Raw genomic sequence first — 21962 nt, 5'->3', positions numbered from 1 at the left:
ATTCTAATTTTGTGGCTTGTAGAAAGTATCTAATTAGGGTCAGGAAATTGAACAACTGCATCAAAATCTCTTATCTTTACTGCGATCATTACTCTTATCATTATATTGTTTATCACGCACTGCAGTAAAAGGCCATAAAAACCCACTGTAATTGCCCTGTGAGGACCACTCATTGTGAAAGCATATGAGCTTTACAGTTTTCCTTTTATCTAAACTCACAATGTCAAACCAGGAGAGAGTTTGGGCTTCAAAGTGCTGCAACTCTTTAACCCTTCACATTCATTAACCCTGAAGCTGTTAAATCTGCAGACGGGTAAAGGAAAAATGTTAACTAAAAGCAGATGAAGTTTCATAAAATACCACTCTGGATAAGACAGCTGTCCGTGACAGTACAAGTACACTGTAAAACCTCTAAATCTCATTTCTTCTGCGAGTTTCTGCAGTTGCTACTCTGTTCTTCTTCAGCTTTACACTTTGGGTGGAGAAATGACAACTTAAATGTTTGGGTTATTCGAAAATCATCTTACTAACATTACAGTGGAAAAACTGAACAGTCGTGTTAGCAGCTGTGAGACATAATACATCAAAACCCAACCAACTACAAGACTGAATGCATTTGAGTTTTGGACTCACTGTCGAAGGTCCTGTACTGGGCATTCAGCGAGGCTTGAATGGAACGTCCCGCTTCCCTAACCAGGCCTTCAAACTCCCGGCGGCTCAGATTCGACAGCGTATCCTCCATGGCACTGGTGCAGCAGGTGTATCCTTGTGGGCAGATGCGGAGATGCTCACCTGCAAATTCAATGGAAAGATAATACGATTTAAGTAGAGTTTTTAACCTGCCTTTAAATGGCAGCAAAGATGCCAATTACTCCAATAACATCATATATCAAGCTCCATAAAATTGTAAACTTAGACTGATGCCTGAAAAGGTGAAACATGATGTCATACTTCCATGAAAAGCATAAACAAAGACAGATGGATCTCACACAGTGTTCTGTAAATGTCTGTAATGTGTGAGAGACTCATGCAAAAAAAATAAAATAAAAAAAATAATATATATATATGTATATATTACAGCATGCAATTCTGCTGTTCATCAACACAGAAACTCTTAGGTGGTCATTTGAATATACAAAGTATTATATTAAAAAGTGATCAAATTAATAATTTTACTAGATTCTAATTTAGATGGTCTTTGTTTATCCGAGACATGGCTTCATGAAAATTCCGTCAGCAGCATCAGAAGAACCTGGTTTTAAACTGTATAGGAAAGATAGAGTTGGTTCTAAGGGGGGGTGGAGTTATGATTTATGTGAAAACTGGCATCCAGTGTAATGAAATCGCTTGGTCAAATTGCATGGATTTGGAATGTATTGGTCTGAATCTTATTCAACCTCCCTCTTCTAATACTAGTTTTTATGAAAACTTGAAACAATTACTAAAACTGTGTGATTTTGTTGAAAGAGGTTATTATTATGAAAGATTTTAATATTAATTGGGATGACAAAACATTTAGAAATAGTCTCAAACAGATATATGATCATTTCGATCTGAAGCAACTGATTAATGGGCCTACAAGAATAACTAATTCAACAAGGACTCAAATTCATTTAATTTTTAGTAAGTAAAACCATGTCTGCATTTGTGATGGGAGAAATGACGAACAACAAGCCCTACTCTACACTGCTCAAAACTCGCGTTTGAATCGTCAGTGGTAAATCCTTTAAATATGAAAACGTACTTACAGGCTGTGAGTCAGCATTATTTGTCAGAACACCGGAATTGTAGGCTACTCTCCCAGGAAACAGTCCTCGTCCTCCGTAAAATGCGTTGCACACATCTGAATATTTGGGTTGAAGTGTTCTGGAACAGTATTGTAAATACAACTTAACCACTGATTTCTAGTCGTGTCCTCTTTTGGAAGGCCACACAAAGTATTTTCACTTTCACAACGAAACACACAGCGTCTTCACAACATGGCGGCTAGCAGGAAAAATAAAGCTATGCCTTCTTTCTTTTGGGCGGCGTTATGCAAATCTTCCCACATCGTGCCGTAGACATGTGGGGGCGGGTTTAAACAAGGCATTTTAGGAGGGTGTGGACCAGTCTTAACTTTTATAAAAAATATCTCTTTGGGTTTGAGACTTTAGTCTTTGCAACTTTAGGGATCTTATCTATTCACAAACAGCTTGTAACACTCCAAAGAGAAAGGAAAACTTGAAATCGCATCATATGACCCCTTTAACAGGCCTCTCTGCTCACAATTTGATTTTAGTGGCCAGAAAATTATCTAGTAGAGATTCAATTAATTCGTAAGGAAATATGATCCTTATGGTGTCCCAAAACATAAACTAGATGAATTTAGATGTGCGTTCCATCAGATTAAATGGGGTGATTTATTAATCGGAAAAGATCAGGAGGAAGACAGTCGAATATTCTCAAAAAAATATTAGTTAAGTCATGATTTCGTTCCATTATGAAATGACAACATTTCATTACATTAAGGAACAAGGTGGTAAAGACACTCAGAAAAGCTAAGCCAGATTTTTTCCCTGAAGATAATTGAACAGGCAAGCAGTAATTTTAAAATAATCTGGAACCAGTTGAATAATTTAAAAGGAGATAAAAAGATAGGACATCACTTTAATTAAAAGTAAATGGGAAGCTGATTAATAATCCAGCTGAAGTGGCCAAAGTACCTAATCATTACTTCATTGATTCTGTAGTCACAATTGCACAATGTTTTTCTCCTGAGTATATAGAAGTTTGAACGGTTAATTCACTGGAACAAGTCCTTACATTAAGGGCAGTCACTAAATTAGATGTCATAAGAACAATTACATCTCTTAAACCGTCCAGAGCAAAAGATATATTTGGTATGGATGTAGTAATGTTTAAAGAGCTTAGTGAGTCACTAGTTAATCCTATCACCAAAATGATCAACCTTTCAGTTTCTCAAGGGATGCTCCCACATGCTTGGAAGTCATCTTTTATTGTGCCTCTATTCAAAAGCGGAGATTCTCATTCTGCTAGTAATTACAGACCTATTACTATTTTATCTATTGTCTCAAAGGTTGCAGAGAAACCGATGGCTGCGCAAATCACTAATTATCTGAATACCAGTTCATTTGCTTTGCATTTAATGCAATTTGGCTTCAGAGCAAACTATTCAACTGAGATGGCAAAACGTTACTTCAGTGAAAAAGTTAAGTCTCTATTAGACAAAGGTGGGGTTGTTGGGGCGAGGTGTTTCTTGACCTCAGGAAGGCTTTTGACACTGTAAACCACAGAATTATTATGTCTAAATTATTAGACTTTGAGATGGATTGAATCACATTTGTCCGGTCGCAGACAGTATGTCAGAATACACAATCATAAGTTAGACCCCTTAAGTATATCCACAAGCGTTCCCCAAGGATCTATTCTGAGTCCATTCCTTTTCACGTTGTATATCAATTACCTTCCATCCGTCTGTCCCAACACTAACATCCAAATGTATGCGGATGACACTGTAATCTATATACATGGAAGCAGTGTCGCACAAGTTGCAAATGAACTTACAAAATCCTTGGTTCATGTCACAGCTTGGCTAGAACAATGCTGTTTAGAGTTTAACATCTCTAAAACAGCGTGTATGTTTTTGTTACCAAAACTAATAGCTTAAATGTAGTGCCAGAGTGTAGTGCCAGCGGCACATGAACTGATCATCTCTTCCTCTTTACTAGTTGCATGAAATAAACTTCAATACAAACAATTTTTAAGTTCAAGTCCACCGACGTTGAATTACTCTCCTGTCTGGTTTGTTTGTCGGACTAAAATGGCATATTCAGCATTATGATTGGTCAGAAAGCCTGTCAATCAAACTCCCTGCGAAAGGTCAATTAAAACAGTTTGTGAATATTAGAACAACTGCTCATCGTTCCACAAGGGGTGACGAAAGAGGTGACAGTATTATTCCTCTCAGGAAATGTAAATTTGAATGAATGAAACTCCATCCCATTAACAATTAGAAGACTGGATACATATGGTTCTTTTTAGTTTCATCTTAAAAAATGGTTACTCACAACTCAGCACTGTCAACATTAGTACTGTATTTTCATATTTTGATTTTAGACTTCTTTGTATTAATTGCTCTTGGTTATTTGTTTTCTCTTTTCACTATCTCTCTTACCTCATATGTACCACAATATTTTGTTTAGATAACTTCCTATTATTATATTTTAGTATTTCCATGTGGATTCATGTACTTGTATTTTTTTTTTAGTATTTAAAGTTTTTTTCTTATTATTTGTGGGTGTGTATATGTGTGTGTGTATTTGTATAAGATGCTCTGTTTTATAAAATTCTTTTATTTTTTAACATTCTGTCAAGGGTCTACAGATGAAAAAAATAGCCTTTTTGGCTAATTCTGGCACATTTACAGCCATGTTTATTAATGTGCGTTGCCCCTATAAACAAATAAACTAAACTAAACACGTTTTGAAGTTCAAGTTATATAAATTTTGGTGTTCAATAGTTTTATTGCTTTATGTTGTCACCTTAATTTAAAATTCTTATTGTTTTTGTGCCAGATAAGCTATGCTAGCAAGCTAGCTAGCTGTCTCTCTCTGTCTCTTGAATGATGTTAGCTGTTTTGTGTTAGTAATGTAGCTAACTAAGTACAGTGTTTACTAAAGGGTAGCTTGACAGTAGTTGAATGAGTAGCTTTAGCTTGTACCTTAACAGGCTAAGGTTTCAAAATAGCTTCCCCTGAGCGTCACTGAACACAGAGCACTGGGTCAGTGAGGTCCTCTGGAGAGCAAGAGCTTCTTGGACCCGGCTGACATTTAGCAAACTATTTTCCCAGTTAAGCCTGTCTTGGGTCATGGCTTAGGGAACTAGAGCGAGAGATGCTATCGCTGCTATACATTTTTTATGCCGCCTGACTGCAGCAAGAGTGAAAAATCAGAGAGAAGCACAATTTTATGCATTCACCGTGGTAAGACTGTAGCTGAGGGGCTAAAATAACTCACTTTCGCCATTTTATGGTTAACCTAAGAGTAATTCAATCAGATCTCCCGTGTATCTGCGGTTTGGTACTTAGAAATGATTTTTGTGCTAATGCAGTTTAGCCTAGAGTGCATCTATGTAAAGTATTTTATGCAACATTTTATTTATGGAAAAAAATACAGCAACACTCAAATCATTTAAACAAGCCTTTGCAAAAAATAAAAATACAAAATAAATTAATAAAAATTATATTTAATACTTTGAGATGTTGCACTGGCAACTATAACTGAAGTAAAATAAGTTGAATATGAAGTTCTAAAATTAGAAAAAATAAAACTGAAATAAATAAATAAAGTAGTTAATTAAAGCTAAATAGAAATATTTTTAAAAACTGATAAAACACATAATAAAAATAAATTAAAATGAAAACTGAAAATATAAAAAAGCTAATTCAAAATATTATATATATAATTATAGAAATATAAGTTAAATATAATATAAATAATACTGAATTTATACTGAACACTGGTGCATAGATAGATAGATAGATAGATAGATTAAAAATGACAAAATTATTATAATAATAATAATATAAAAGTACAAATAAAGTCTCTTTTGGTCTCTGATTGTCAGAGAGTGGCTCCCAGAGGCCAGGTTTCAAACGTGCTCAGCTGCATTAAATCACATGCATGCATGTAATGAGCCTGTTTTGAAATGTGTAGCCTCATACATCAACAAGCGGTGAGATCCCAAGATCATATTCCGCGTGTCGCTCTGCATCTCGTGTTGTTAAAGAGCCTTCAGTGTCATTACGCATCGCATCCCGGGCCCTTCATTGCAGTCCGTGAGCAGCACAGGCGTGTGGCCTGCATATCAATGCGTACTGACGAGGGACCGCGAGACACAAGACAGAAGAAACTTTTCTTCCCACTCTCGCACACAAAGGAAGAATTGCAACTTTTTATCTTACAATTCGAAATATAAACTCAAACAAAATCAGAATTGTGAGATACAGTGAGAACTCGCAACTGCGAGAAAAAATCATCAGAATTATGAGACAAAATGTTGTAATTTCCTTTTTTATTTTTTATTTCTTGGCGGAAACAAAAAACAGAATTGTGAGACTGTGTAAACTCAGAAATCTGAGGAGAAAAAGTCTGAATTGCGAGATATAAACTCAAAACCCGTGCGAAAAAAGTCTGAATTTATCTCGCAATTCAAAGTTTATATCTCAAAATATACAGAATATACTCAGAATATACACTGAACAAAATTATAAACGCAACACTTTTGTTTTTGCCCCCATTTTTCATGAGCTGAACTCAAAGATCTAAGACTTTTTCTATGTACACAAAAGGCCTATTTCTCTGGTGTGACCACCATTTGCCTCACGCAGTGCAACACATCTCCTTCGCATAGAGTTGATCAGGTTGTTGATTGTGGCCCGTGGAATGTTGGAATGCTGGATATTGGCAGGAACTGGAACATGCTGTAGTATCGTATACGCCGATCCAGAGCATCCCAAACATGCTCAATGGGTGAAAGGAGAAGTGCTCACTAACATAGATTTAGACAGATTTGTGAACAATATTTGAGAGAAATAGGCCTTTTGTGTACATAGAAAAAGTCTTAGATCTTTGAGTTCAGCTCATGAAAAATGGGGGCAAAAACAAAAGTGTTGCGTTTATAATTTTGTTCAGTGTTAATTGAGAATTGTGTGATTATTATATTTTTTTTTTCTGTGGCGTAAACAGGCTTTCATAATTTCCTGGATGAGCTCGATATCAACTGCTTATTTTTATCACAATGTCTACTGTCATTTTTTACTTCTTTGATTATTGCAAACAATATCTACACACATACGCACGTATACTGTACGTGAATGCTATTTCTGTGGCGCTAGCTCCAGTACTTAAGGGGGCAATAGAGTTTTTTTTTTTTTTAGATGTTTGTGCCATTAAACTGGACAATATTATTCAGCGCTATAAACATATCAACAGTTAACGAACCTGAACTAACTTGCTCAACAAAAGCGTCTTCAAAGCTTAAACAAATACTAGTTATAATGCTCCTAGTGCCAACGTTTGGAATGATTCATTTTGAAATGCAACATTGTAACATTTGAATTGCAATCACATCGTAACTAGTATTGCATACTCTAAGTAGAGTTTTCTTAGGGCCTTATGACATTTTTACACAAAATTAAATTAAACATGCTAAATTTATGTTAACTTGCTAAATTAAACATGCATATAATGAGGTAGTGTGACAACAAATGTTGCAAGTGTGCTGCTGTCTGAAAGGTTTATCGAATAATTACGCTTACTGTTTCACACACTATTTTCAATAAAGTCTACAGTGCATACTGCTTAAGCAGTACGCTAGCTATTCTGAATGCAGCAAGGGAGAGAGACTAACAGAAATGGATCTTGTGTGCATGTGCAAACTGAATCTCCAATAATTCTAGGCAGATCAATAGATGATGCATATATTTATGAATGCATGATGCTCGCCAAGGCAATATTTTGAATAAGCTAAAAATAAATCCAGAGGAATTATCTCTTTTTTGTTCCAAATAAACATTGTTCGAGCCTCCCTTGTGCTGCCGCGTCCGTGTGTTGGATGGAAATCGACAGGCTGCCAACGGAACAAGACCCTGAATCAAAGCCTTACAGAGAATCACCTGTCAGCCTCCTCCATCCGTCCTGAAAAAAAATCAAGGGTTTCTTCAGACAGCCTAATTGTTTGAGATGGACAGCTAGACAAATAGTCAAGCAGGATGACAAACAGGTCGAGATGGTAGAGAAACCTTGAGTGGTGTCAGATGAAGCAAATCCCTTCAAGTTAAACTGTTAGTAGGTAGCTTTCAACCCAACTGGTGTGATCCATTCAGGGCCTGTGACTAATCAAAGAAATGCTCCATTCGGTGTAGTGCTGAGTGCTCTTTTTCCATTCTTCTCCCTTGCACGCCTCTTTGATATTCGCTTACATGCTGCAAAATACATCAGGGTATCAACTTTTGAACAGATCATTACAAATAATCTAGGTCTTTTGAACAAAGCACTGGGAAAATGTGCAGTGGCTACTTACAAGCATTTCTGTCTGTGCTTTAAAATCAGATGTGTTGTTATTCAAGTTGCTATTAACATTGCTTTACCTGACTTACTTAGCAAGATTTTTTCAAACTTGCTCTGTGAGAAGTAGATGACCTAAATTGAGAACTACTTTCTATTATAGCGCTAAAACAGAAATACTGAAAAATGTAGCTAATACAGAAAGTATGTTTTGGCATAACAAAACCAGCACAATTGGTACTCAAAACTAGCACAATCATGACCAAAACTAGCCCAATCTCATTCCAGGGGGAAATTGCTATCAAAATCGCATCAAAATTGTTTCAATATCACATTCCAGGGGGGTCAAAACCTCTTTCCAGGGGGTGCCACCTCAGTCAAAATCGCGTCCCATCCAGGAGAGGTGGGTTTCGCTTCAAACTGCGGACTACAAAAAAAAAAAACCCGCGGCAACAGTATAAAAGTAGCCCAATTCCGTGGGAAAACCGCGGACTTGACAACACTAGTTTTGGGCTATATAAATTTCACCAGAAAAAAAAAAAAAAAGGTAAAAAATAATAAATAAATAAAAATCTCATGGAGCGACATCTACATCAAACAACCAACTAGAACGCCTTAGAAACTGCATAGTAACACTCTGGCAATCAGCCAGGACACCATAGCAAATGCATAGTAGTGCTCTGGAATATTTTAGTCAGAACACTTTAGAATCTGTACAGCAGTGTTCTGGCAACCAGACAGAACCCTATATCAAATGCATAGTAACCACATAGCAACGCTCTGGCAATCAATCAGAATACTTTGAAATCTGCAAAGCAACACTTTGACTAACAAAAAGAACACCACAGCAACCTCATAGCAACGTTCTGCCAAGCAGTCAGAACACTTTAGAAACACTCTGGTGACCAGAGAGAACATCATAGTAACTGCTTTGCAACGCTCAGGCAGCCATCTGGAACACCCTAGCAACCTCATAGCAACGCTTTGGCAACAGCACCCCAGCATCATTGCGACAGATTTTGAATGGGTAAACACCACTTACATTTTCTTCATAAAATGTAGAAATTTAGTTCATCTTAAAGGTTTCTGCCAAACCACAAATAGCTAGCATAGCTAATTTATGATAGATACAAATCTTTATTATTATTTACGTAGGGCACATGGTACAAGAAAACATTCACAATATTTATGCTGGATTTTCAAAGACTCATGTTATGAATTCCAATATGTTGACAGATTTTCTGAGGCCGTTCTGTAGACCACATTCCAACAAGAAAATTGGCGCTAATTCATTACAAAGCACTGATGTTGACACAACGGACACCCTCATGCCTTCTGGATTGACTTTTGAAAATTGACTTGGACTGAATTCAGAAGGAACCCGCGAGGCCTCATTTTGAAAGTGAGCAACCAAACAGTAAGAGGAAGTTCTTTTGAGGGATGTTCTTCAAGTTCATCTTCAAAGCCCCTGACATACCAATGTGAATAGTTCTTTTATTTTCTCATCTTCTTTTCCTGGGAGTGGCCTTGAGTGCACTCCTTTGAGATGAGAGCAAAGGCTGCCTCAGGCACCGGTTTACCAGCAGCAGGTGCACGAGGATCTACAGGTGAGCCCGGTTGGCCAAAAAAACACGCTCATGTCCTCGGTGCCTGATTAACAGTGTGTCTCTGAGGAATGAGAAAGTGTTTGGTAAGCTTGCTTCCCAACCAAGCCCTTCTGGAAGACTTATAAACACCACACCCGCGTTACCACACAAGTACCACATAGCACAACGCTCAGGAACAAGCTCAGCAAGCAATGAAAGAATTTATGGAAACACACTGAGAGGTTTATTTAAGGTGCGGCAAAAGTGGAGCTTAAGTGCTAACATACTGACTTGTATACAAATGACTCTTATTTGCTATTACTTTCCTCTGACTCTTGCATGCCAAATGACAAAATTAGTGAAAAAATACCACAGGAGGGACCAAATCACATCCAGATACCAGGATATCACAGAAACCATCTAGAGCAATGCAGTAGATCTGGTGTGCCAAAAAAATCAGAACTGGTTGACAATGTAAATGCAGCCATATTGTCAGTTCTACTCACATATCAGAACATGATGACAACTGTGGTACAGAAAATGCTAAGCTTGCCGCTATTCACCACTAATCTCTGAATCTGACCTTCTTTTTAAATATGGGGTCATGGGTGACATGGCGCTTTGCCCAAACATTGGTCTCAATTAAGAGGATAAGCTGCCTTTAATGAACACAATGCAATATCTCTGTAATCCCCTGCAGACCAATGTCCTCAGAGGACACTGGGAAAATACGGACAGGAAAAATGAGGCTAGGAAGACAAAGAGAGATGGGGGAGGAAGCGTGTAACCAATTTTTCTTGGTCAAAGAAGTGTGCCACCTCCGTATTTGTGTCAGCAACACAAATTCAAATTTAAGCATGGACGGATTAACGCGCGGCCCGGCCAAGCATTTTCCCGGGCTCCAGACCAGCAGGGGGCCCTGAGGAGCTGTAGAAACCGTGAATAGAATAGTACAGTTCTTATAAATATGTGGAAAATGAGCAAGCTATCTTGAAACAAACTTGGTCATTTAAAAGAAACATGCTTTCATGCTTTCAAACATGAAACTTTCCCCCCCCATATATTAACAGCCCCTATATTCCAAGTATTCTGAAGACAAACACTAGGTTTGTTTGAGGAACAGACTAGCTAGTTTTTAACTAGTAATAGCACCCAACAGCATGTTACACAGCAATTGCACATTGGTTAAACTAACAACTAACATACTCTTCATCTACCCACCCTTAACCTAAAGCAAAAATTTTAGCAAAAATGGTAACCCAAAATTACAGAAACTCTCAAACAATTGGGCAACACTCAAAAATACATAAAACAGTTAAGTTCAACATTTATTCTCCCCATCAAGTCTCCTGCAAAGCATGCTGGGAACTACAAATTCTCTGCCCAGTTTTAGTTAATGCCAACTAAGATGACTGATGTAGCACCAACACAAACGGATTTAGCAGAAGTACAGAAAATAAAGTTGGGACAAACTAATCAAGAATTGTGAAGCAATAACCTGATTTTAATAAACCAAACAAATGGGTCTGACACCGCTTTATACTTGTCACGATACAACTAGATCAGGTAGATTTTGATTTTGCATGGACCTAGCTTTTTCTGCAGCAGTTTATTTCTGCTACAAAAGACGTGATACTGCCTATTACAGGTCACTGAAAGTACTGCATCTTGTGCGTTTTGCCCTTACTCGCCCAAACTTTTCAACAAGGCTACTTTATGTGAATCCGAGTTCCTTAGCAAGTATTTGTGTATCACAGGTGCTTTATATATGAGATGAGGACATGACTGCAGCCGGCAATGAGGACCAAACCAGCACATCCACTGCAAGAAGGCTTCAGCTTTTTAATTTTACTTAACATTATTTATCCGTTATACTGAAGAGAACTTTTTGAAGGATATTGTTTTTTATGTAATTTTGAGGTGTTCAATTTTATTTTGGTTTTAGAAAATAAACGTGATTGCTCTCCTCACAAATCAACTCTTTCTTGTTTTTGTTTCATGCTCTCTGTGCCTTGCCCTGGACTTTTATGTCACTTCCTGTCTCCCGTGGTGTTTGTTGGTTTTTGGCTTATTGTTTGTTCTAGTTTTTCCATTAAATACCTGCACATAGATCCTTGCCTCGGCCTGTTTTCCCTAGCTTCTCCACAACATTACAGTTTTTCACTGGCATGTCTCTTTGACTAGTGCATTTTTCGAGCCTATATTTAGTATAAGTAAAATACTTAAGTACTGTTAAAATCAGATACTCTTAAGCCTTTTACTCAAGTTGTTTTGGAATTGGTGACTTGTAACGTGTTGTGGAGTAATTTTCACTGTAAGGTATCTGTACTTTTACTCAAGTATGGTTTTTAGGTACTCTTTACACCTTTGGGGAATAAAAACTGATGAAGGATTAAGTCCTTATACTACTGACAGTATAAAAATAATCTGGGGCTTTGTCACCTCTGGCTGACTCTTTTAATCTCCGCTCCTGTCCGTTTCTCGTCTGGTCTTCCGCCACATTTCCAGGTGACCTTTCTTTCAACCTCTTCATATGCCCATTAGCACTCATTATCCCCCCTCCTGCTGGGTTTCTCGCACTCTCTTAGCCATCTGCCTCTGGTCTCTCTTATCCGCTACCCTGCTGAGTCGTGGGACTGCTCAAAGAGTCCCGAGCGTCCCAGGCGCCATGCCGTCTTACACTAAGAGCTTGTGACCCCTGAACCGGGCCTTGCACGAAGCCGCAATAAAGGCGATTGACAGCCACTTGCTTTATGTGCTAAAAGAGACGACTTCAGAGCAAGCTTATAAAACAATGGAAAGCACCTTTTAATTGATTTCCTAGGTAGTTCTGGGATGCCAGCCCTTCATTTCTTTGGTAAATGGGTAGGATCGTCAAGCTGAGGTACGTCTGGGGTTTGGCCATAATCGGCGGTGAAAATAGCCCAGGCCTGACTGTGATTTAGTTTGCACATGGTCTGCTCTCATATGCGTGTTTACAGTTTTATGACCCAGGGGAACTGAGGAAGCAGAAGGGAGTGTGAAATATAAAGGCCATAACAGGTTGGTCTAATGAGCTGCTGTGATCCTATAACACACAGTATATGAGAGGGTTCAAACGGAAAATACAACCCTGTTGACTTTATATTTAGAACACGATATACAGGCGCCTTTTGGGAAACAAAAAGTACAGCTTAGTGTTACATAGCATCGCTTAGATATTCTAATTTAACGATAAGAGCAATACCAACATTTAAAACACTATTAAAGCCGTGCGGTAAAAGGTAGAATGAAGTTAAACAGGTCTTGTGATATCTTTTTTTGCAATACCTTTCAATACTTTGTTCTATCCCATTTTAATGTGGAAGGACAACTATAAGTAATGCAATCAATGGTTGATTTAAACTAAAAGTGGTGTAAACGATGTGTTTCCCATAAACATTGTAAGCCTAAGTCAATTGTAGAAAGCACTGGCACCAATGTAGACAAAGGGTTGTTCTGGAAATCTGTTTGAATAGTTTTTGCAATTGGCTGCTAATGTGCTAATTTACTTTTCTACTACATATTCCTGAAAGATTGAAAATGATTATTGTGTCAATAACATGAATCATAGGTTCATGTTATTTCAAAGAAAAAAACAATCTTTGTTCTTAACATAACTTGCTGCGAAACAACTTTTTGGCTAACGTCACCTACAGAGGGAAACTACATCATATTTAGCAAAACATTTCATGCTCAAATCAAATCTTGATGAATAAAATCTCATTCCATCCTACATTTGTTTCTTATTGAATAATGTTCCACTCTGAAAAACGGTATACCGAAATTTGTATGCTTAATTCTTACATTTGGGATGCATTTCATATTAGCTTAGCAGACTTGTAAACATCTAATAATCCTCCTTTGCTTCAGGCAGTACATTGAGGCAGGAAAGATATATTTCTTTATGAGCAGCTTCCTATCTTCTCGAGCATTTTTTTTAGATCAGAGCCGACACGTAGCATGCATTATGGATATGCTCTTAAGCGTACATCTTGCTTCGCTAATGGTGAAAGATGGCTAAGTGTACAACCCAGCCCTTTGAAATGGACATTTCTAGGTTTCCATAAATCTAAAAATACACCGCAGCTCAGACTCTGCCTTGCTGCCTAGACACACACGTGTGCAAGTGAGCATGTGCATGTGTGTGTACACAGCACACCTAATCGCATGCTTTACAATGTTTGCCAAACCATGTTAAAACAGACGTCCTGATCTCTAATCGAGTATGAGGCGAGAACACGTGTGAGAGTGCAGATGAGGAAAACGGGCTACGGGGTTAAGACGAAGAGAGGTTGAACCTTAAGAGAAAGACCACAAGAACTCCTGTTTGGTTACTTTAGGGCTTCTTAAGAAGTATTTTTTCCCTGGATTTTGGTGCTGAAATATTCAGCTCTGGTACATACCAGTGGCGGCTGGCGTTTTTTAAGAGTCGGGAAGCACAGATGTCAGTTATTAATGTTGTATAGTCGTATAATAACACACACACACACACACACACACACACACACACTTTGTTTATTTCAAATAAATAAGCATATTTCATTTATTCCAAAAGATTCAAGATGCATTTAACCTTTACCTCAATTAAAAGTTTTACACATAAAAAAGGTATTTAGACTCCATTCTTATCAATAGCCTAATAAAAGCCATTATTTTATATCCTGACATAAAAAAAAAATTAGCCATGGCTGACTGAATTTTTTTACAAGGCATTGGTTACAGATTTTTTTGCGCAATGCTTCATCCCCACCACTAGGGGATGTATAACTTGTGCTCACTGACTGTGGACTTAAGTAGAAAAAAAAGCAAAAAATTTGTGCACGAGAGCTGTGTGACATTTTATGTTTTTATTCGTTAGCATGCTAACATTCACTAAAATATTAGCAATATAAATATTGATTATTTGTACTGTGCTTCCTGTGTAGCTTTAAAGTATTCACCACTGGTATGTACACATGCTAGTAGAGGTTAAGCCAGATAATAACAGGAAGAGAAACCTTGGAGGCAAATGGATAAATCACAAGGCTTTGCGCAAGGATTGGAGAGAGAGAGAGAGAGAGAGAAAGTGAGAATGTGCTTACTTAGTAGACTATAAAACCAGCACATGATAATGTCCCATCATTCTCAATGTGATGCATTAATTTGATAATCCCTCACTGAGTTTTATCGACCGCAGTAGCTGACATTCGGTGCATGAGGTTCTTCCAGTGAGCGAGGAAAACGTGCCGTGACTGAATCGGCAAGTCATTATGCAAAATAATAAGTTCTTCATAATTGCTTCCACTCAAACAATAAAAAATGTCACAATAAATAAATCTCATCAGCCTAATGGTCTGTCACATTGGCTGACAGGTTCAAGACAAATGAAAAAAAAACACACCAAGAACAGATAAAATGGATTAGAGTGTGTTTGGGCCATCATATATTCAGTTTTTTTTTTTTGCTAAATTTTTATTTGATAAATATTACATTCATATGATTATATAAATTAGTGTTTATTTAATTAAACTCATTCAAATTGTGAGAGGAGCAAAAGGAAAATATTTAAAAGGCAAGAATCCACAAAAGCGCACTTTAACCATAAATAAAAACAGAGAGAAAAAATGGAAATGTAATCATGGAAAATTTACAACCTGACCAGTCAAAGTCAAAGCGCCATAGTCAAGTGCTATCCAACTGTCATTCAATCACTGAAAATGAATGCTAATGCCAGGTAGAGGGGTCCTTTGAGTGCTTTTCTTTCATTTAAATTCCTTGCTTTCTAACAAGGTCATTGAGACGTGCTCAAATTGCCATGCTAGCTGCTGCTAAAATCTGGATTACGGGCCCCTGGATTACGAACAGAGTATTTGAGTCTTAAAGAAATCCTAATCCCCAAGTCTTTAACAGAGCACATACATGTTTTGTTTTCAAATTGCGAAGCATCATTTATTTGGGCTTTTAGCATTTAGCATTAGCGGTTCCAGTCCATGCTACTCAGGTGCAACATTTACGTCCTCTGATTTGGCCACCTTTAATTTCAGATATCAGAGTGATCTTTGACCTGTCTGGGTTGTTTTTTCTTGTGCCCTACATAGTTTTTCCATGATTTTAGAAAATATGCCAATGTTAGCATCTGCTTAATTTGACTAGCTTCTCCCAAGTGACAGATGAATTTGTGCCAACATGTTATAGAGTTGGACACACTGTCTTTGACATCGACAAAACATGACGTTTTCTTCTCTCTTTTGATTATCTTAATTATTTTGCTATGCTAACAACTCCTGATTATTTGGTTGCAGTTTTGCATTTAGCATTGTTAGCATGGTTTTGTACCATTGTTAGCATTGTTGTTAGCACCATCATACAATTGTTTGCATTGTTTTGTACCGAAACAGACCTTCATTACGGGGTTGCAGTACACTGAAAACACATTAATAGTGAAGGGAACACATTTTGCTAACATTTCATGTAGCTAATGGGAGGCTTTGAGTAGTAGCTGCCTGTTTGTCGTGAATCAAACTAAACCTCAGCACAACCCTTGGCATACTTACATGTATAGCATGTGCCGGACGTCACCCTTTCACCTTTAATAGACTCTGACAGGCATTCTTCTCCCTTAGATCCAATTACAAGGAGACACTTAATGAGTAAACGGTAAAGAACTGATAATTCACTCAATGTCAAGACCTTAAGGAGATTACCTGACTAATACAGTCAACGGAGGAATGATGTCCAGCGTTCAAACCTTCCTTGAACCCTAATGTGACATGACCTGTTGTCAGGACACCGGATAAAAGACAGTGGGTCCCATTTACTAAGCATGGATAAGCACAAATTTTGCATGAACATAGGTCATGCTGAGTGACGAAAGACTGTTGACGAAAGTGAGGAAAGCCTTTATATCCAAATTCATTAAAAGAATAGTTCACCCAAAAATGAAAATGTACTCACCCTCAGGCCATCCCTAGATATAGATGAGTTTGTTTCTTCATCACAACAGATTTGGAGAAATTTAGCATTACATCAATTTCTCATCAATTTCTCATCATGCCGTCAGAATGAGAGTCAACACAATTAATCCACACGACTCCAGATCATCAATTAACGTCATGAAGGCGTTTTGACGTTAAGCCCCTGCTTCTGGCCAAAATATGAGTCCATAATCCAAAATAGCACTTTGTCCAGTGGAAAAAGTCCATCCCCTGTTGTCCTCTCACATCAAAATCCACCAACATATTTGTTTAGAACAGTTTTGGACTGTTTTCTCTTGTAAACGGTGCTTGATCTATGTGCATTTCTCTCCTGATTCAGATGAGATGACTTTTTCACTGAAGAAAGCAATATTATGAGAAATGGTTTTTTAGCCAGAAGCAACGGTTTGAAGTTAAAAACATCTTGATGGATTTTTTTACAAACACACAGTTTTTTGCTTCACAAGACATTAATTGATAAAAATATATATATATATATATATATAATAAAAAAAGACACATATTTCATAGAGCCTTTTAATAAATAAATTGCTGTTAAATATTGTAAGTTTCATGATTTCAATTAATTAGACATGCTTTTTGATTAATACAAATTTAATTTAACCATTAAAACAGTCTAGAAAAATTATAACTGAAAAAACAAAAAAAAAAAACTGAATCTAGAAAAATTCAAACAGATAAAACTGAATTTGGAAAAAAACTTAAATGGATTTCATAGGGCCCTTAACTAACACAATCTTCATCTACCCACCCTTAAAAAAGCTCCATTCTTTGCCCAAAATTACAAAAACTCTCAACATAACTAAACATTAAACGTTATGTCTTCCCCTTTTAGTAAATGTCAACTTTCCCAATAAGTTCTCCAGGAAAGCATGCTGGGAACTAGAAATTCCCTGCCCAGTTTCAGTCAACAAAAATGACTGTTGTAGCCCCAACATAAATGACTTTAAAGAAAATAAATTTGCGATAAACTGATCAAAAACTGTGTAGCAATTAGCTGATTTTAATAAACCAAACGAATGGGTCGGACACCACTTTATACTTGTTGCGAAAACTAGATCAGTCAAACTATCTACACTTGAAGGCCGTCAATTTCGGGAAAGCTTTAGTTACATAACATCTCAATGTGCCTCTCGTTTCTGATACATGGCATCCGTGCCCAGGACATCCGGACGTCATAATCCATTCATGTATACATGGAGGTATCCTGTTGGGGAATAAAAACTGATGAGGGATTAAGTCCTTATACTACCGAGAGTATAAAAATAATCTGGGGCTTTGTCACCTCTGGCCGACTCTTTTAATCTCCGCTCATGTCCGTTTCTCGTCTGGTCTTCCGCCACATTTCCAGGTGACCTTTCTTTCAACTTCTTCCTGTGCCTATTAGCACTCATTATTACCTATTACCCCCCTCCTGCTGGGTTTCTCGCACTCTCGTAACCATCTGCCTCTGGTCTCTCTTATCCGCTACCCTGCTGAGTCGCGGGGCTGCTCAAAGAGTCCCGAGCGTCCCAGGCGCCGTGCCGTCTTACGCTAAGAGCTTGTGACCCTGAACCAGGCCTTGCACGAACCCGCAATAAAGGCAATTGACGGCCTCTCGCTTTATGTGCTAAAAGAGACGACTTCAGAGCAAGCCTTATAAAACACTGGAAAGTACCTTTTAATTGATTTCCTAGGTAGTTCTAAGATGCCAGGCCTTCCTTTCTTTGGTAAATGGGTAGGATCATCAAACTGAGGTACGTCTAGGGTTTGGCCATAATCGGCGGTGAAAATAGCCCAGGCCTGACTGTGATTTAGTTTGCACATGGTCTGCTCTCATATGCGTGTTTACAGTTTTATGACCCAGGGGAACTGAGGAAGCAGAAGGGAGTGTGAAATATAAAGGCCATAACAGGTTGGTCTAATGAGCTGCTGTGATCCTATAACACACAGTATATGAGAGGGTTCAAACAGAAAATACAACCCTGTTGACTTTATATTTAGAACATGATATACAGGCGCCTTTCGGGAAACTAATAAAAACAAAAAGTACAGCTTAGTGTTTCATAGATAGCATAGCTTAGATATTTGAATTTAACGATAAGAACAACACCAACATTTAAAACGCCACTAAACGCACAATAAAGTTAAAAAGGTAATGTGTTTTTTTTTTTCTAAATACCTTTCGATACTTTGTCCTGTCCCATCTTAATGTGGAAAGACAACTATACATAATCCAATCGATTGTAAAGTTGGTGTAAAAGACGTGTTTCCCAAAAACATCGTAAGCCTAAGTATATTGTGGAAACCATTGGCACCAATGGTCTCTACGGTCTACTGGTTTTACAATGTTTTTGGGAAATGCAGCCTAGCTTGGCATGAGTCAACCAATGGTTTGAGTTTGGAGCCGGACCATTTTTTTTGTCTGACTAATTGTAGACAAGGGGTTGTTCTGGAAACCGGTTTGATTGGTTTTTGCAGTTGTTTTTGTGGCTGCTAATGTGCTAATTGACTTTTCTACTATATATTCCTGAAAGATTGTGAATGATTATTGTGAGCGAATCATAGGCGCATGTTATTTAAAAGAAAAAAATCGTAATCTATGTTCTAAACATAACTTGCTTTGAAACGTCATTTTGACTAACGTCACCTAGGGTGAAAAAATGAAAAAATCCTACATTTGTTTCTTATTGAATAATGCACTCGGAAATATGGCATATCGAAATTCGTATACTTAATGCTTACATTTGGGATGCATTTCATATTAGCTTAGCAGACTTGTAAACATCTAATAATCCTCCTTTGCTTCAGGCAGTACATTGAGGCAGGAAAGATATATTTCTTTATGAGCAGCTTCCTATCTTCTCGAGCATTTTTTTTAGATCAGAGCCGACACGTAGCATGCATTATGGATATGCTCTTAAGCGTACATCTTGCTTCGCTAATGGTGAAAGATGGCTAAGTGTACAACCCAGCCCTTTGAAATGGACATTTCTAGGTTTCCATAAATCTAAAAATACACCGCAGCTCAGACTCTGCCTTGCTGCCTAGACACACACGTGTGCAAGTGAGCATGTGCATGTGTGTGTACACAGCACACCTAATCGCATGCTTTACAATGTTTGCCAAACCATGTTAAAACAGACGTCCTGATCTCTAATCGAGTATGAGGCGAGAACACGTGTGAGAGTGCAGATGAGGAAAACGGGCTACGGGGTTAAGACGAAGAGAGGTTGAACCTTAAGAGAAAGACCACAAGAACTCCTGTTTGGTTACTTTAGGGCTTCTTAAGAAGTATTTTTTCCCTGGATTTTGGTGCTGAAATATTCAGCTCTGGTACATACCAGTGGCGGCTGGCGTTTTTTAAGAGTCGGGAAGCACAGATGTCAGTTATTAATGTTGTATAGTCGTATAATAACACACACACACACACACACACACACACACACACTTTGTTTATTTCAAATAAATAAGCATATTTCATTTATTCCAAAAGATTCAAGATGCATTTAACCTTTACCTCAATTAAAAGTTTTACACATAAAAAAGGTATTTAGACTCCATTCTTATCAATAGCCTAATAAAAGCCATTATTTTATATCCTGACATAAAAAAAAAATTAGCCATGGCTGACTGAATTTTTTTACAAGGCATTGGTTACAGATTTTTTTGCGCAATGCTTCATCCCCACCACTAGGGGATGTATAACTTGTGCTCACTGACTGTGGACTTAAGTAGAAAAAAAAGCAAAAAATTTGTGCACGAGAGCTGTGTGACATTTTATGTTTTTATTCGTTAGCATGCTAACATTCACTAAAATATTAGCAATATAAATATTGATTATTTGTACTGTGCTTCCTGTGTAGCTTTAAAGTATTCACCACTGGTATGTACACATGCTAGTAGAGGTTAAGCCAGATAATAACAGGAAGAGAAACCTTGGAGGCAAATGGATAAATCACAAGGCTTTGCGCAAGGATTGGAGAGAGAGAGAGAGAGAGAGAAAGTGAGAATGTGCTTACTTAGTAGACTATAAAACCAGCACATGATAATGTCCCATCATTCTCAATGTGATGCATTAATTTGATAATCCCTCACTGAGTTTTATCGACCGCAGTAGCTGACATTCGGTGCATGAGGTTCTTCCAGTGAGCGAGGAAAACGTGCCGTGACTGAATCGGCAAGTCATTATGCAAAATAATAAGTTCTTCATAATTGCTTCCACTCAAACAATAAAAAATGTCACAATAAATAAATCTCATCAGCCTAATGGTCTGTCACATTGGCTGACAGGTTCAAGACAAATGAAAAAAAAACACACCAAGAACAGATAAAATGGATTAGAGTGTGTTTGGGCCATCATATATTCAGTTTTTTTTTTTTGCTAAATTTTTATTTGATAAATATTACATTCATATGATTATATAAATTAGTGTTTATTTAATTAAACTCATTCAAATTGTGAGAGGAGCAAAAGGAAAATATTTAAAAGGCAAGAATCCACAAAAGCGCACTTTAACCATAAATAAAAACAGAGAGAAAAAATGGAAATGTAATCATGGAAAATTTACAACCTGACCAGTCAAAGTCAAAGCGCCATAGTCAAGTGCTATCCAACTGTCATTCAATCACTGAAAATGAATGCTAATGCCAGGTAGAGGGGTCCTTTGAGTGCTTTTCTTTCATTTAAATTCCTTGCTTTCTAACAAGGTCATTGAGACGTGCTCAAATTGCCATGCTAGCTGCTGCTAAAATCTGGATTACGGGCCCCTGGATTACGAACAGAGTATTTGAGTCTTAAAGAAATCCTAATCCCCAAGTCTTTAACAGAGCACATACATGTTTTGTTTTCAAATTGCGAAGCATCATTTATTTGGGCTTTTAGCATTTAGCATTAGCGGTTCCAGTCCATGCTACTCAGGTGCAACATTTACGTCCTCTGATTTGGCCACCTTTAATTTCAGATATCAGAGTGATCTTTGACCTGTCTGGGTTGTTTTTTCTTGTGCCCTACATAGTTTTTCCATGATTTTAGAAAATATGCCAATGTTAGCATCTGCTTAATTTGACTAGCTTCTCCCAAGTGACAGATGAATTTGTGCCAACATGTTATAGAGTTGGACACACTGTCTTTGACATCGACAAAACATGACGTTTTCTTCTCTCTTTTGATTATCTTAATTATTTTGCTATGCTAACAACTCCTGACTATTTGGTTGCAGTTTTGCATTTAGCATTGTTAGCATGGTTTTGTACCATTGTTAGCATTGTTGTTAGCACCATCATACAATTGTTTGCATTGTTTTGTACCGAAACAGACCTTCATTACGGGGTTG

At 37.5% G+C, this 21962-nt stretch overlaps 1 protein-coding gene across 1 annotated transcript in view; it reads right to left on the bottom strand.

Annotated features, from left to right (window-relative positions):
• LOC107653615 (glypican-1) overlaps window positions 1–21962 on the bottom strand; it is a 36205-nt gene that overhangs the window by 6264 nt on the left and 7979 nt on the right. The window contains exon 2 of the mRNA XM_016440367.1: window positions 634–792. Within this exon, the coding sequence (XP_016295853.1) occupies window positions 634–792 (159 nt within the window). The remainder of the gene's footprint in view (window positions 1–633; window positions 793–21962) is intronic.

This window comes from Sinocyclocheilus anshuiensis, unplaced genomic scaffold (assembly GCF_001515605.1).
Source record: "Sinocyclocheilus anshuiensis isolate Anshui unplaced genomic scaffold, SAMN03320099.WGS_v1.1 scaffold1079, whole genome shotgun sequence".
Lineage (NCBI taxonomy): Eukaryota > Metazoa > Chordata > Actinopteri > Cypriniformes > Cyprinidae > Sinocyclocheilus > Sinocyclocheilus anshuiensis.
This window is presented reverse-complemented; position numbering and strand designations above follow the sequence as displayed.